Raw genomic sequence first — 14,381 nt, 5'->3', positions numbered from 1 at the left:
GAGCGATAAGATAAGTCTAGTTGGCAGAAAAAAAAGAGAAATATTTACGGCTGCTAGTTGAGCCTATCCCCTACAGAGCATGTCTTCACTGAAACAGCTGTTTTCTTGCAACAGAACGAACATCACGATGGGCGAAAAACGCCAGCAGAACGAGTATGCCGAGGCGGAGCCGATGGCCAAGAGGCCCAGAAGCGGTGGTTTCAGTAAAGACCAGCATGCAAAGAAGCACACGGCCAAGCCGGACTCGTCGAGCTGGGCAAAGAAGCGGGCTCGTGCGATTGAGCGGCGCATGCAGCGCAACCCCGACACGCTGCCGGCGAACGTGCAGCAGGACCTGGAGCGCGAGCTGATTGCGCTTCGGCAGCAGCTGAACAGCCGGCAGGAGAAGAAGCAGCGGACGTACATGATCTCCAAGTACCACATGATTCGGTTTTTTGGTAAGCTTACCACGGGCTTGTCGAGCTGGCCGGGCATTTACTCACCTTTGCAGAACGGAAAAAGGCGATGCGTCTGGAGAAACAGCTGCGGCGACGGCTTGCCGAATCGGACGACCCGATGGAGGTGGCAGCCATCAAGGCAGACCTGCACATTGCCGAGGTGGACCGGATGTACGCGACGTACTTTCCGTTTATGGAGCCCTACGTGAGCCTGTATGCGGCGAAGGAGGAAAAGGAGAAGGAGGAGAAGGGTGGCAAGGGTGACGAGGACGACGAGGACGACGACAGTGAGGGCGGCGCAAAATCAAAGGCTGGCAAAACGGCTGGCAAAAAGGCCGGCAAGAAGGCCAAGGGCGAGGACAAGGTGGAGGCCAAGGCTGACAGCAGTGCGACAAGCAAAGCGGCGCAGTTGTTGCACGCGCCACGGCCACCGATCTGGGCCCTGGTTGAGACAGTGATGCAGTCCGGCGACATGAGGGAGCTGAAGCAGCTACAGGAGCGGCAGCCGAAGAAGACGGCCGAGAAGGCAGGCAGCAAAACAGCGACGGGAGCGAAGGAGGAGAAGAGGGAGGATAAGAAGGCCAAGGGCCAGGAGGATGATAGCGATGATGGTGGTTTCTTTGAGTAGGACTGATAGGCTAGAGTTTGAGACACGAACGAGTACTCTATACCCACACAAATATAGTAAGCCTTTTTGTTCTGTCTGCACGGACCTTTTGCGGCGTTAGGCTTGCAGTGTTCAGCGAGGCGGAGCAGATGCGGAGAAGGAGCTGGAAGCTGCGATCGCCTGAGAGGTGCCTGCCAATTGCGTCGGATTTAGGCCGGCTGCCTTGGAGTGGATTTTGCATCTCGAACTTTATATGTCGGCATTGTGCTCGACAGCAGTCGACAGAAGAACAGAGAACAGAACAGAGAACAGAACAGAGAACAGAACAAAGAACAGGAAAATAGAAGAAAAAGCGAAGAACAGACGGACAGAAAGACGAAAAAGGCCGACAACACGCAGCGCGATGTCATACAACCAGCTCCGGGCCTGGATCGAAGCCCAGGAGGCCTTTGAGCGGCAGAATGGCAGTCCGGCGCCGCTGACGGACGAGCAGCGCCGGGCCATGGCGGTGCTGGTGCCGGCGCCGATGGTTCTGCCGGCGGGCGACGGGGCGATGGAGGCGAGCACGGACTGGATCAGCCGTCTGATGCACTATGAGCAGTCCAGACCGTACGACGCAGCCGGCAGCCGTGCCGAGTTCATCGAAGAGCCCATCGCCTCACGCGGCGGCGGTCCACCATACTGGCGGTGCTGGTGTCGGCTGCCGCGCGAGGCGCCGTCGCAGCGATTCCCCGACGCAGACACCGTGGCAGCCGATCCGCATGCCGCCGTCTTCCTCCGCAAAAAGGACGCCAAGAAGTTTGCGGCCCAGTGTGCGGTCCGATGGCTGATGGCGCACCACTACATGCCGACAGCCGTCACGGGCAGCAGCCCACGGCCGCCGGTTTCGTCCACGTCCACAGCCGTCGCCAGACGACTGTCCTCGCTGCCCCTTCCCGTGCCATCCACCTCTCCGCCTTCTCGTCGTCTCGTCCATCAGGCGCAGCAGCCAGACACGACAACGACGACTGCTGCTGCACTGCCGTCTCCCAAACAGATCCTACCAGCTTCCACCTCCACCTCCTCTTCCCTCCCACAGCCACTGTCGTCCTCTCCCGACGAGGAGTCCACGCTCGCAGACTATCGCGCCCGTCTGTCTCAACCGGCTGACTCATCCGCCACCAACGCCAAGGTCTCGTCCATGGCCTCGTGGCAGTCGTCGTCGCCCTCCACCAAGCGCAGACGCGGCAGCGACGGCGACAGCACGTCCAACGTGCGCAGCCTCCAGGACTTGTGCCAGAAGCTGGGCATGGCCATGCCGGAACTCCGCGTGACCGCCTGCAGGGGCCCCAATACCGGCTTCTTCGACGGCGTCGCCGTCTTTCTGCCGCAGAAGAACAGACCCGCTCCTGTGGTCCTCCCGACTGGCGTCGGCTCTGTCTCCATGGTTTACACCCGAGAGGCCACGAAGGAGAAGCTGGCCCAGAGCGTGCTTGCCCATCTGGCTTCGGCTGCAGCCAAGGACCAGTAACATGCACCCACCCATTCGATAGGCTCAATCACGTTTCGCACCCGTTCACACAATCTCGCGTACATGTTGCTGGTCTTTGGTGTTCTACATTCGTCATGTCATAAAGCTCGTAACGCGGCACGCGCACAGTCTCCCCTACATCACCCGCCAGATGGCACCGGCTCGCGGTGCTGCCCAGCCGATGCTGTCAATGCTGCCAATGCTGCTGATGCTGTCGCTGAGCTGCCGCGATGTGCTTTCGCGGCCGTCCAGAGCCGAGTTCATGCGCCGGATCCATGCCAGCTCCTGTTCAGCTGCGTCCCGCTCAAGCTGCTGCATCACGTTCAGCTCTGCCAGCATGTCGTCCACGAGCCTGCGGCAGCCACCCAAAATCCTATCGAGACTGGACGTACCACCACCATCAAGACCATCACCATCCCCTTTACCTCCACCATTCATATTTCCATCGCCAAGTATATCGAGCTGTCGCTGCCATCCCTCCAGCTTGCGTGTCAGGTTGGCGCAGTCTGCATGCCACGCTGCATCCAGCACCAGCGCCGGGTCCTTATGGCTTTCGCCCGGAAGAAGGAGAAGAAGACTCGACCCGTCCTCGTCATCGTCCTCATCGTCCTCGCTCTCATCACCCTCTTCGAGGTTCTTGACCGCCTGTCGACGTGCTTCTACTAGTGCTGCTGTTCGCTCGGCCCATCGCTCAAACCGTCGCACCACCCGTCCATACCGGTTGCTGCTGCTGTTGCTGCTGCTACTGTTGCTGTTGTTGTTGTGGTAGTGGTGGTCACTGCTATCGACCATGCCGGCTCCTACTGCCAATGACCAAACACCAGCTAGCACCTCGTCCAGCGCTTGTACGTTCTCGTCGAGCGTGTGGATGCCGCCGCCTTTCCACCGCTGCAGCGCCGCCGCATTGGCCCGTTCCACCTGTACGGCAGCGGCGCGTGCGAGCTCTATGTCAGCGGCAGCCAGCATGGCGAATCGACGGCCCAGCAGCTCGCGGGCGGACGCGTGCCAGGCTGCAGTCGTGGCAGCCGAGTCGCGGTGCAACAGGTGCAGCTGCAACAGGACCGTCTGCAGCCGTGCCGTCTCGGCCGAGAGAGCCACGTTGGCCGGTCGTTTGGAGGGCGATGGCGGCGCCAAGATGGCGGCTGTGCGCGGCTTGGGTACCAGTGACTTGGCTGGCGAGTAGTGCTGCTGCAGGGTGGAAAAAGCCGGACGGGACGACGATGTCGAGCCAGAGCCAGAGCCGGAGGCCAAAACGGACGGGGCCAACGTGCTGCCGATCGTGGCAGACCGTTGTCGACGGTGCAACGAGGCAGGCGGCGTCGTCCGGCTCTTCTTGTTGGCACTGGTTGTCGTCGTGGCCGTCGTGGTCGAGCTGCTGGCCGAGGACGACTCGGCCGAGGGTGGCCGCAGGACTATGGCTGCTGTCAGGGCGGTGGCCGAAGAAGTCGTCTTGGCCGGTCTGCTCGTCCTGCTCGTCAGCGTTGCTGTCGTGGACACGGTCGACAGCGGCGACGGTCCCCGAGTGATCGTGGTCGATCGGGTGCGGCCTTGGTAGCCGCCGCTTGAGCCGGTACTGCCGGGACTTCGGGGTGCCGGCAGTGTGGCTGTCCGTAGTAGCCGGCCATGCGGAACGGCTGGACCGGACGAGGCTCTGGTGGGAGACGGCGGTTCGTCGGACGAGCTGGGACGCCGCAGCGCAGACGAAGACGAGGGCGGATAGTAGCGGGAGGAGGTCGACGAAGATGTCGAGGATGACGATGCTGCCGTCATCCTGGTCGACAGGGACCTTGCTGGTGCTGCTCGGGTCGGCGACGTGTTGGCCTTTGTCGTTGTCGAGGCCGAGACTGTCGCTGTCCGTCGTAGCCGCCCGGGCATCACGCCTGAGCCAATCCGTGTGCTCATCGTCGGCAACTGCTTGCTCGGCGACGGCAGCCTGCGTGCTGCCACGCCCGGCTGCGCCATCGATGAGCCGACGGCCGACACGCCGATTTGGGGCCTCCGCAGCGATCGCGTCCGGGCCAGACTCGTCGGCGCTGGTGACGCTGGCGGCGGCTTCGGCGAAGACATTCTGTGGCGCTGGTCTTGTGCTCGCTCGGCTGTCCTTTGTCTGCTTCTTTTTTTTGCTCGGCCTGGCCGTATTGTTGTGTCGTAACACGAAGATTACCACTTCGATCGATTATCTTACCAGACCAATCGGTCTATGGCCGAAAATAAGTACAACGAGAGCTCTGTCTTGTTCCAGGGCGGTGAGCTGGCCCCAGGGGCTTAGCGGAGCACTAAGCGACCCCAGCGCCCTAAGACGCCAGGCTCTCCACCGCGGCAGGTGCAGCCTTGCAACGCGCGACCGCGTGCCTGCCGGCTACGTCGTAGTTGCAGGAAGCTCCGTCACGCGCTCCTGCTCTTGGAGGAATGAGGATTCCTACTCCGTAGAATGACACAAAACGCAGACCGTTTCGCAATGCCCAATGCTGCCTGCGGAGTCCTGTCGTGTCCGCTTGGGCTGCTGCAGCACGCACCTTGGCCCATTTGCGACCACCTTCCGCCAATGATAGCAGCGCTCGTGTCCGCCTTGCTGGCGTGATGCTGTCCACGTCGTTTCTGTATAGCGTGTGTATTATACCAGATCGAAAGAAATCTCAGAAACAAACCATACTACAAACTACTATCCCAAGTACATATTGTGTTATTACCCCCTTGTATGTGTATATGACCGTTCGCAACTCCTTTTGTATCAGCCTCAAAAGACGCCGTCTCGTTAGAAAGCACATCCTCGAAATCGTAACCAAAGATGTGCAAAAACCACACCCCTCATCCCCCTGCAGTAGAAAGAAGCCAAGGAAGGCATCAAGATAAATCGTTCATCAAATCACGCCTCTTGGATCGCCGGCAGCTCGTAGGCCAGCGGGGATCCCTGCCCTATCGAGCCATACGGCTCCATTCCGCCACCGCTGCCCCTCTGTGCCAGCTGCGCCATCAGCCGCTCCAGATCGCCACTTATTGCCTCGCTCTGCAGTGCGGCCTGGCAACTTGTGCATACGCGCAGACAGCACCACTTGCACCGCCATCGCACCGAGCGGTCCGGCGTCTGGCACGCTTGACAGCTGAGTGGGTGATACGTGTTGCGGTCGCGGAACATTTCGCGGTGCCGATGCAGGCAGAGGAAGTGCACCGGGCCCGGTAGGGGGGCAGCGACCACTGTGCCGGGTGCCATCGGTGACATGTAGCCCACCGGGAACACGGGAAGCATGCCCGGCTTGGAAGGTGACGACGGCGGTTGCTGCATCGGCGGTGGCATCGCCTTGATGGTCAGCTGGCTGCTGGATTCGCTGACGGTGGAAGCGTCGTCGGGAGAGTGGAACTGGTCGCGAGGTGATGGCGTCGAAAACGACACCTTTCGCGATGAAGTCCGAGGTGCAAATTGCTGTGGCTGCGGCGATTGTGTCTGTCCAGGAGATGCCACCGTTGACACATTTACATTCTTGGCAGGCCGAATATCACGGCCGGGAAGAGCAGAGCGAAACTGTGGTTGTGCTGCGGGCCGAGGACTGCTCCTCGGTGAGATCTGTCCGCTGTCCATCCGCGCAAACGGTGCCGGTGGTGGCAGAATGCCGAGACCCAGCGTGGATGCCGGCGATGCGGTCGGCGACGTGGCCGGCGATGCGGGTGCGTACACAGGCGGCGTAGATGTCGCAGGAATGGCACTGCCATTGGAGGCGATGACCGCGCCATTTGTAGCCGTGCCGTTGAAAAGGGCGTGCTTGCTGCGATCCTCCTCGTCATCGTAGTCGGGGGTGGGCAGTCGCTGAAGGGGCGGCGCCGACGACAGCGACGGCTGACTGGCTGGTACTGGCAGCTGGGGCGAGGGCGATGACGAGACATCTTTCGCCGGCGAAGGCACTGTTGCGGCCTTAGTGCCGCTGACACTATTCTTGGGGTCTTTGCGCTTCAGCTTGTTCTCGACCTTGGCCTCAAATTTGGAGAATGAGTGGCCCATCTTGGAGAAGGAGCTGAACACAGGACTGGTGGCAGAACTGTTTGGGGTATTGAGAGCGGGGCTGCCGACGAGCTCTACCGGCGTTGCTGATGCTTCCGACGATGTTTCCGGAGATAACGGAGACTGTGCTGCCGAAGCCGAGTTTACAGACACCGGTGTCGGCGTCACAGCCGGGCTTGCTTGTCGGGAGGGCCTGATATCTCGCCCAGGCAATCCGGGCCGCGGCGACGACGCGGCGACAGCCGCAGGCGAGACGCTGAGGAAGGGAGAACGAGGCGGCGCGTGCAGCTGGTCTGTGTTTGTGCGGGCAGGCGGTGGTGGGAGCGGCGACAGCGGCGGCGGCAAGGCCGGCTGGTTGCGAAGGGTGCTGGGCCCCTGTGGGTGGCGGGAAGGCAGCTGTTTTTGTTGCTCGGCGTTGCTGTTGGCAAAAGTGGATCCGGACGCCGTCGTCACTGTGGACGCAAAGGTCAGGTCGAGCTCAGGCAGAGATGGGGCCCCGTCAGCATTTTCGATTCGGCGCTTCCAGAGCTCGGATGCAGGTGCTGTAGTTGCTGTAGCGGTGGGCGCATTAAACGACGGCTTCAAAGACGCTTCTCCGACCGGCAGAGGCGGTAAAGTCCTGTCGTCAGAGGATGGCACGGACTCGGGCGCAAAAGCTGGGTCGCGCAGAGACGTCGATCGGGGGGGCAGTGCCTGCTGCTGCTGCTGCGCCGTCTGGCCGTTCTTAGTGGGCAGTGGTGACGGTGGTGCGATGGTGGTGCTGACGTTGCTAGCATCTAGTGACGCGTGACTGTCCTCTTCAGGGTCGTACTGGCCGTAGTGGCGAAATAATTCTTCTTCTGTGACCTCGCTGCCGTCCTCGGCCTCGCCATAGTCTTCTTCCAGGAGGTACGAGAGCGGTGTCAGTCCGTCGTCCCCGTCCTTGGGGCCGGTTGTGCCAGTGCCCTTGAGACTGGGGGCCAGCCCAGCCAGATAGGACGAGTGATTGGTGTTCGCAGTGTCCTCGGATGCCGACGACTGCCCGGCATGAAGCGACGACTGCGAGTAGGCCGACAGGATGCTCGAGATGGAGGCGCCGCCAGGAGAGGCTGCTCGGGGCGGTGGCGACGGTGCGATGAGGTGCGATTTCAGCTGCGACGGCAGTGGCGGTGAGCGCTGACGAGGCAGCTGTCGTGATGGCTCGACGTCCGCCGACAGCGACGTGAATGCAGGCAGCTCGGGCAGGCCGAGCAGCGACACGGAGCTGGTGGGGAGGTCCGGCAGCTGTGGAGATGTTGACACAGCCACAGGGGAGCTAGACGCGAGCGGAGGCGACGCTGTCATGGCTGCCGTCTGCGAGGTGGAAGTGGTCTCCGAAGCAGCTCTGCCCACAGGCCGGCGACGGATGGCCCGGACAGGCGACAATGACGGCGACTGTGGCTGCTCTGCGGGCAATTGAGGCGGCTGGGGCGGCAGCTGCTTGGACGCCAGTCGGTTTGAAAAGGATGGCAGAGGCATCGTGGCAGACGAGACAGAAGTAGCCAATGATGCAGCCGAGGTTGAATTCATGTTGATGCCCGGCACCGGACGTCTGGTCGGAGCATAGGGTGGCTGTGGACCGCGAATGGCCGCTGTGTTGGCGCTGGACGGGTAGGCCGGATAGTTTGAGTAGTCCGATGCTGGCGGTGCGCCCGAAACCTGGGCAGATGGTACAAACGAGTATGTTGCTGAGTCCAGCAGGTTGGACGAGGGCGGCGGCAGTGGTGGCAGTGCCGGCTGCTCGGCGGCTGCGGCGGCCACAGACGACGACGATGACGAGAAGAGCCGGTTGAACGACGGCGTCGTAGGTAGGGCCTTGCCGAAGAGCGAGCGGCCAGGCGACTTTGGCGATTTCGGTGCCTTTGCCGTCCTGCTGGAGGACAAGAAAGGAGCCATGTTGAAGAGGAAACGTAGAGAAATAGGCAGACACGGGTCGACGTCTCTTTCTCGCACAATGCTCGTGTTTGCTCCTTCCCTCCGCGTCTGGTGATACTATGTAAGATATATGCGGTCTTGCTGGGAAGGAACCGCGTCTAGAGCTCTTGCCGCTTTGGCTCTGCCGTCTTCTGTGCGGTGAGAGAGCCGAGGCGTTCGCAGGAGATTTCGGTGTTATGTCGTGTTTATGAAAGCACAGTAAGTCGGCCTTCCTGTATGAGAGAATGGAAGATAGTTGGTTGGACCGGCCAAGTCGTGTCGCGCAAGTCTAAAGAGAAAATTACCGGCTGCTGCAAGGTACAAGACTGGGGAATGCGTGTTTTTCCACACTCTAGATCGATGACGGAGACCGACTTATCTTTTACTGGGTTCTCGCTGCCAATAACGACAGTCCATCTCAAGTCCCGCGCGGTAGCCCTCTTTTTCTTTTTTTTCTTTTTTACTGTTATTTTTTTTCTTTTCTTTACCTTTTTCCCTGTATGGAGAAAGATGAGACTAAATTAGATGGGATCGACCTGGGGGACACCCCTGTCTACTACATAGTAGGAGGGCGAGACTACGACGTAAGATACGTCCTCATTCCCCACCCCCTGTCTTGGTAGACAGCTGAAACAGCTGGTCGAAAAAGAGAAGGAATCCTGGTGGTGTATGGAGTACGGAGTACTCTTCGTATTTGAAGGTCGCCTAGAAGAGGCCACAGGGAGCATGTTCATAGTAAGATGACTCGCGGAGAAGCAGCTGCGCTGGAACCCACTGCTGTCTACGTCGTACAGAGTGAGATACGAGCCTAGGCCTCAGAGGTGGAGAACAGATGGAAACAGGAAAGTACGACGTATCTTACATAGTAAAGCATCTCACCTCGTCGGATCCACAGGCCCGTGAAAGAAAAGAGAGAAAAACAGGCAGTCACAGCCAACGGGCTAGCCAGGGAATGCCGCCTCTGCGTCAGCCACCCATAACCGGATAGCGTCCTCGCTCGGAAGAGGGCGCAGCCGGCTGGCGTCTGTTCCTGTGCCCGTCTACTACTCTGTATGTACAAAGTAAGGAATCTGGGATCTTGCTCGTAAGATTGGCAGCACTGGCGCTTCCACATGCAAGCAGGCGCGTGCTGGCGCGTCGAGACACCGAATTTGCTCGCATTCCTGCCTGCTTTGGGCAAATGGCCTCACCCAGGCGGGAACGCGTTTGAGCTTCTGCGTCGAGGATGCCGATCACGAGCCCGAGCAAGGATGGCGCCCTGCGTTCTATGATCAATGCATGTGGGCGCTGTGCCGATCAAGCGTGCGGCGTGCTCCGCATCGTGCCTGGCCGTTTCACATCGGGACAGGCCCCGAGATTGACAGGAGCTGCGTGCGCCCTCTCGTTCAGGCTGCCTTCCTGCGAGCCCTCTGTCGTCTCTGTCAAGGCTAGCATCGCAGATCCTGCCAGCAAAAGTCGTCTGTCTGTCGAGGATCCCGCACAATCACAAAGTACTCCATACGTCGTAGTGATTTCCCACCTGCAACTAGAGACGCGCCTGAGATTGCTTCGCGCCAGGACAGACGCCATTCCAGCAACCAATTGCTTCTCAATGCTCTGCTCCGTACCTCGCTTGCCTCCTTGCATGGTGCCGGGCACGGACAATAGGCCAGCTGTCTCCGATCCACTTCCTGTAGCCAGCCGCTCCGATATGCAGCTAATGTCGTCAATCGCCGGCCATGGTCCACAAGCACATGGGCACTGCTGTATATTACGCTGTATTGCTGTGCGTTCTATTCGCGTCTATAGATCCCATTCCGTCCACTAGGTGCTATCCTGCAACTACAATCGGAGTTTGCAATGTCTATGAAGCATCAAAGCCAGGAGGTATCTTTGATTGGGCGAGTGAACGACTTTCTATATAGCCCTTTGTGCTTCCAGTGATGGACAGCTTTGCGGATAACGATCAAGTTGCAAGGGACAGGAACAGCAGTAGGCATCGTGCAGAAACAAACAAAAACAGACAACTCCAGGGCGGTGCCATAAAGAGAGGTGCAGCAAGAGAAGATGTCGGGTTCAAGCCCTGGTGACAGGAGAGAAAGGAGACAGCGGGGGGGGGGGGAGATAACGGACGAGGAGGGAAACGTGAAGAAAAAGAAAGGGCAGAAGAAGTGAATGGATGCTGGCGCTGCCAGAAGAAGGAAAGAAGAAAAAGAAAACGACGACGACGACGACAACAATAAAATAACCGGCTCTCTGTCTCTTTCTCGCCCCTCCCCTCTCTCTCTCTTGCTCTACCTGCTTCTCACACGAGCACCCGCGCCTCCCCCCCTCAGAACCTCTTCTCCCGGTGCTCTCTCTCTTTCGTGCGCGCGCGCACCTACAGGTTGAACCCCCGCTTCGGAAAGCTGACGCCCTCGACGGCAGCGTTGTCGACGAACCAGCTGCAGCGGTCGCCGGCGCCGTCGTTGACCAGGGCGCACGGCAGGCCGCCCTCCTCGTCAAAGATCTGCTTCATGATGGCCTTCTTGGAGCCGCCGGTGGCGACAAAGGCCACGCGCACGCTGTGAGTGACGACGGGCAGCGTCAAGGTGACCCGGCGCGGCGGTGGCTTCGGGCTGTCCTCGATGGGGGCCACCCAGGCACTCGTCTCGCGCAGCAGCTCGTGTCCGGGGAACAGGCTGCATGTGTGGCCGTCGGGTCCGCAGCCGAGCAGCAGCAGGTCAAAGATGGGCAGCCGCACGCTGTCGCGGCTGGCAAACGACGCCACCAACACCTGTTCGTATTGGTCAGCCAGCTCCTGCGTGTCGGCGAGCAGGCTGGTGTCGATGGCGTGCACCACCGGCTGCCCGGCTCCCTCGGGGATCTTGTCCAGCAGTTCTGCCTTCAGCAGGCCGTAGTTGGAGTCGGCATGATCCAGCGGCACCGCGCGCTCGTCGGCAAAAAAGATCTCCCACTTGTCGAAGCGCACAACGTCGTCGCTGCTGCTGCCGGGTGTCGTGGCCCCGCTGGCCGACGTGCCGTTGCTCGTGCCGTTTGGTGTCGAGACCGGAGCCGAATTCGATGCCGGCAACAGCAGCGCCTTGGCCAGCGTTGCCGGCAGGCTGCCGCCCGACACGGCCACCTTGAAGGCGCCGTGGCGCGCAATGCCTGCGTTCTGGCACTGGATCACGTATGTCCGCAGGGCCGACGCCAGCACAGACACGTCGGGGAACGAGTACAAGTTCGTTTGCTTGCCCATCGCGTCGGTGGGAAGAGTGGTGAACGGGACAATGGGTTAAGGGATCGGTCGTGAAAAGGTGTATTTAGTTCTCTGCTGTCTCTGTGGTCTCGGCGGGTTCTGTTGTCTCTGTCTCTGCTTCGCTCACTCTCTTCTCGTCCTTCTGGGGCGTCCGGGCGTTTTCAGAGTGGATTTAGAAATAGGCCAAGTCGTAGACTGTCCGTGAGGCGAGCTCTCTGCAGACGGCGACCGGTCAGGCGAATACGATAACACAAGTGACAGCTTTCAATGGGCAGCACAGTTGATGGGCATGTGAAAACAAGACACAAGGTCGGCCAGGGTGGCAACGTATGTCGACAAAGGGGGGTGAGATAAAGTGTAAGGGCAGGTGAGCTGTGGTGGGGGTGTGGAACGTGGGAGACGAAGTGAAGGCAAAGAGAAGTCGGGCAAAAATTTGACGAGATTGGATAGAGACGCAAGAATGTTCCGATGTGTGGGTCGGCGGGTGGCCCAACGTGTCCCCAGGTCGAAAGCGGCGAAAGTGCCGAGGAGAAACGATATCGGGTCTAGGTGACGACGTGGGCGATGTTTGTTGTTTCGGCTTTCTCTTTTTTGGGCTGTCAGTCTGCCTTTCCTGACTTGCTCAGCGACTTTTGTTGCAGTGAGATAAGTAACGTGGCGGGGTTACCGTTTTTATCGATAGCGAGGCGAACCAGGCAGAACTAAGATAGAATGAGAAGAAAGAGGGACGAGGGCGAGGAACTTTAAGGCCGCGAAAGCCCTAAAAACCCGCAAGCTGCCTGATTGATTGCGCCTACTACCTAAACCAGAATGATAGATCGCTGACATATGGAGTATTGGGACAGCTACTCCGTAATTGATGCCGGGCAGACACAGGCGCTAAGGATGGTCCTTTGATAAACCGCAAGGTGCACAATGCCATGTACGGTTGTTGTTGGCCTCCCATGTGTCGTTTCAGCTTGTTCAAAGACCAGCTGGAGGCAAAAGAGGGTGTGCTGCATAGAAGTACGGTGAGAGACAAGGGCAAAAAGGTCGAAAAGGACAAAACGCGATTCTGCGTCATGCAGCGGCCATGCGGCTCTATCGGCCAGGGCTGGCTTCTGTTCTGTACTCCGTAATCAAGCGCGAATGCGCAAATTACGCTCGTAAGATACGTCAGCGAAATGGGCAAGCACATGGGGTCGCTAAATATCCGTTTGTGTAAAGTAGACAACGAGGGGTCCTTCCTTCTGACCCAAAATAATCAGCTCTCAGCATCTTTCTCTCTCCCGCCTCTCTTCGTGTCTGAAAGAGTGCATTTGTAATGGCCGGGCCCAAATACCTCAGCGGAGACGCCGCTGCCATTGACGAGTTTCTTGACAAGTTTGATGTGAGGCTTCGCACCCACCCGCCCTGGATGGTCTTCTTGTTCTGACGTGTGCCTACAGACATTCCTGCTGGACTGTGATGGTGCGAACTGGCCTGGTTGTTCTCTGGAAGCTCTACGAGCATGTTACTCATTGCTGTCGAATAACAGGCGTCCTGTGGTCCGGCGACCACGTATTCGAGGGCATCCCGGAGACGATTGAACTCCTCCGCAGCAAAGGTGGGCGATCTCTCTTTCCTTCTCCCTTCTTTTCTCTTTATCCCCTTCTCCCCTCTGACACTACAGGCAAACGAACGGTCTTTGTGACCAACAACTCGACCAAGTCGCGCGCAGAGTACCATGCCAAGCTCGCGGCCAAGGGCATCCCATCGGACACGGACGACATATTCGGCTCGGCATACTCGGCAGCCATCTATATTTCACGCATCCTCAAGCTGAAGGCGCCGCGCAACAAGGTGTTTGTGCTGGGTGAAGCCGGCATCGAGGCAGAGCTGCGCAGCGAGGGCATCCCGTACATCGGCGGGACGGACCCGGCGTTCCGGCGTCTGGGCATGGAGCCGGCTGACTTTGCAGCCGTGGCAGACGGCTCCGGACTCGACCCAGATGTCGGTGTGGTGCTGGCCGGACTCGACTTCCACGTGACCTATCTGAAGCTGGCCCACGCACACGCCTACCTGCTCGGCAACCACGACGTCGCCGGTGGACATGACGGCAAGGCACTGTTCCTAGCCACCAACACGGACAGCACGTTGCCGATGAGCGGCAGCTTCTTCCCCGGCGCCGGCTCGGCTACGGTCGTGGCACTGTCCAACATGACGGGCCAGCAGCCGCTGGCCCTGGGTAAGCCCAGCCAGGCAATGATGGACGCCGTCGAGGGCAAGTTCCATCTAGACCGCTCGCGCACCTGCATGATCGGCGACCGGCTCAACACGGACATCCAGTTCGGCGTGGAGGGCCGTCTGGGTGGCACACTGGCCGTGCTGACTGGCGTCAGCAAGAAGGAGGACTGGGACAAGGCTGACGCTCCGGCCGTGCCTGCATTCTACGTCGACGCTCTGAGCGATCTGCGCGGACCTGCGAAGCAGTAGGATACATGCATCAGATTGCATAGACAGCTCTAGACTACAGCGCAAAAGACGGCAACGTCCCGAAGACACCGGGTTTAGACAGGCAAGCATAGCGATTTGCAGACATCTCAAATGACGCACTTTCGAAGTTGTCCGCTTTGGTGTCAGCACTGTTTGGCGTCGGGTTTGGTGGCGTATCAAGATTTTTCCAGTTCCCCACAATCGGCCAAAAAAGAGAATCCTTCGCT

The 14,381-nt window shown here is 59.5% G+C and overlaps 4 protein-coding genes across 4 annotated transcripts; 2 read left to right on the top strand and 2 right to left on the bottom strand.

Annotated features, from left to right (window-relative positions):
* Positions 1-127: 127 nt before the first annotated feature.
* CMQ_7045 (rRNA-processing protein efg1) lies at positions 128-2,554 on the top strand (the record flags this gene model as incomplete). The annotated part of the gene is made up of 3 exons (XM_014314050.1): positions 128-437; positions 491-1,061; positions 1,444-2,554. The coding sequence occupies 3 exons, from the start codon at positions 128-130 to the stop codon at positions 2,552-2,554; spliced, it is 1,992 nt and encodes a 663-aa protein (XP_014169525.1).
* A 135-nt stretch (positions 2,555-2,689) lies between these two features.
* On the bottom strand, positions 2,690-8,462 carry CMQ_7049 (uncharacterized protein; the record flags this gene model as incomplete). Its single annotated transcript, XM_014314054.1, has 5 exons — positions 2,690-3,180; positions 3,376-3,739; positions 3,813-4,622; positions 5,071-5,152; positions 5,425-8,462. The coding sequence occupies 5 exons, from the start codon at positions 8,460-8,462 to the stop codon at positions 2,690-2,692; spliced, it is 4,785 nt and encodes a 1,594-aa protein (XP_014169529.1).
* A 2,377-nt stretch (positions 8,463-10,839) lies between these two features.
* Positions 10,840-11,700, bottom strand: CMQ_7311 (6-phosphogluconolactonase; the record flags this gene model as incomplete). Its single annotated transcript, XM_014314316.1, has 1 exon — positions 10,840-11,700. One exon carries the CDS (start codon positions 11,698-11,700, stop codon positions 10,840-10,842), a length of 861 nt encoding a protein of 286 aa, XP_014169791.1.
* Positions 11,701-13,003: 1,303 nt separating this feature from the next.
* CMQ_7670 (4-nitrophenylphosphatase) lies at positions 13,004-14,154 on the top strand (the record flags this gene model as incomplete). The annotated part of the gene is made up of 4 exons (XM_014314675.1): positions 13,004-13,069; positions 13,128-13,149; positions 13,217-13,285; positions 13,352-14,154. 4 exons carry the CDS (start codon positions 13,004-13,006, stop codon positions 14,152-14,154), a joined length of 960 nt encoding a protein of 319 aa, XP_014170150.1.
* Between the last annotated feature and the right edge of the window lie 227 nt (positions 14,155-14,381).

The sequence above is a fragment of the Grosmannia clavigera genome, assembly GCF_000143105.1.
Source record: "Grosmannia clavigera kw1407 unplaced genomic scaffold GCSC_173, whole genome shotgun sequence".
NCBI classification, from domain to species: domain Eukaryota; kingdom Fungi; phylum Ascomycota; class Sordariomycetes; order Ophiostomatales; family Ophiostomataceae; genus Leptographium; species Leptographium clavigerum.
The sequence above is the reverse complement of the archived record's forward strand: the minus strand, read 5'-3'. Positions and strand labels throughout refer to the sequence as shown.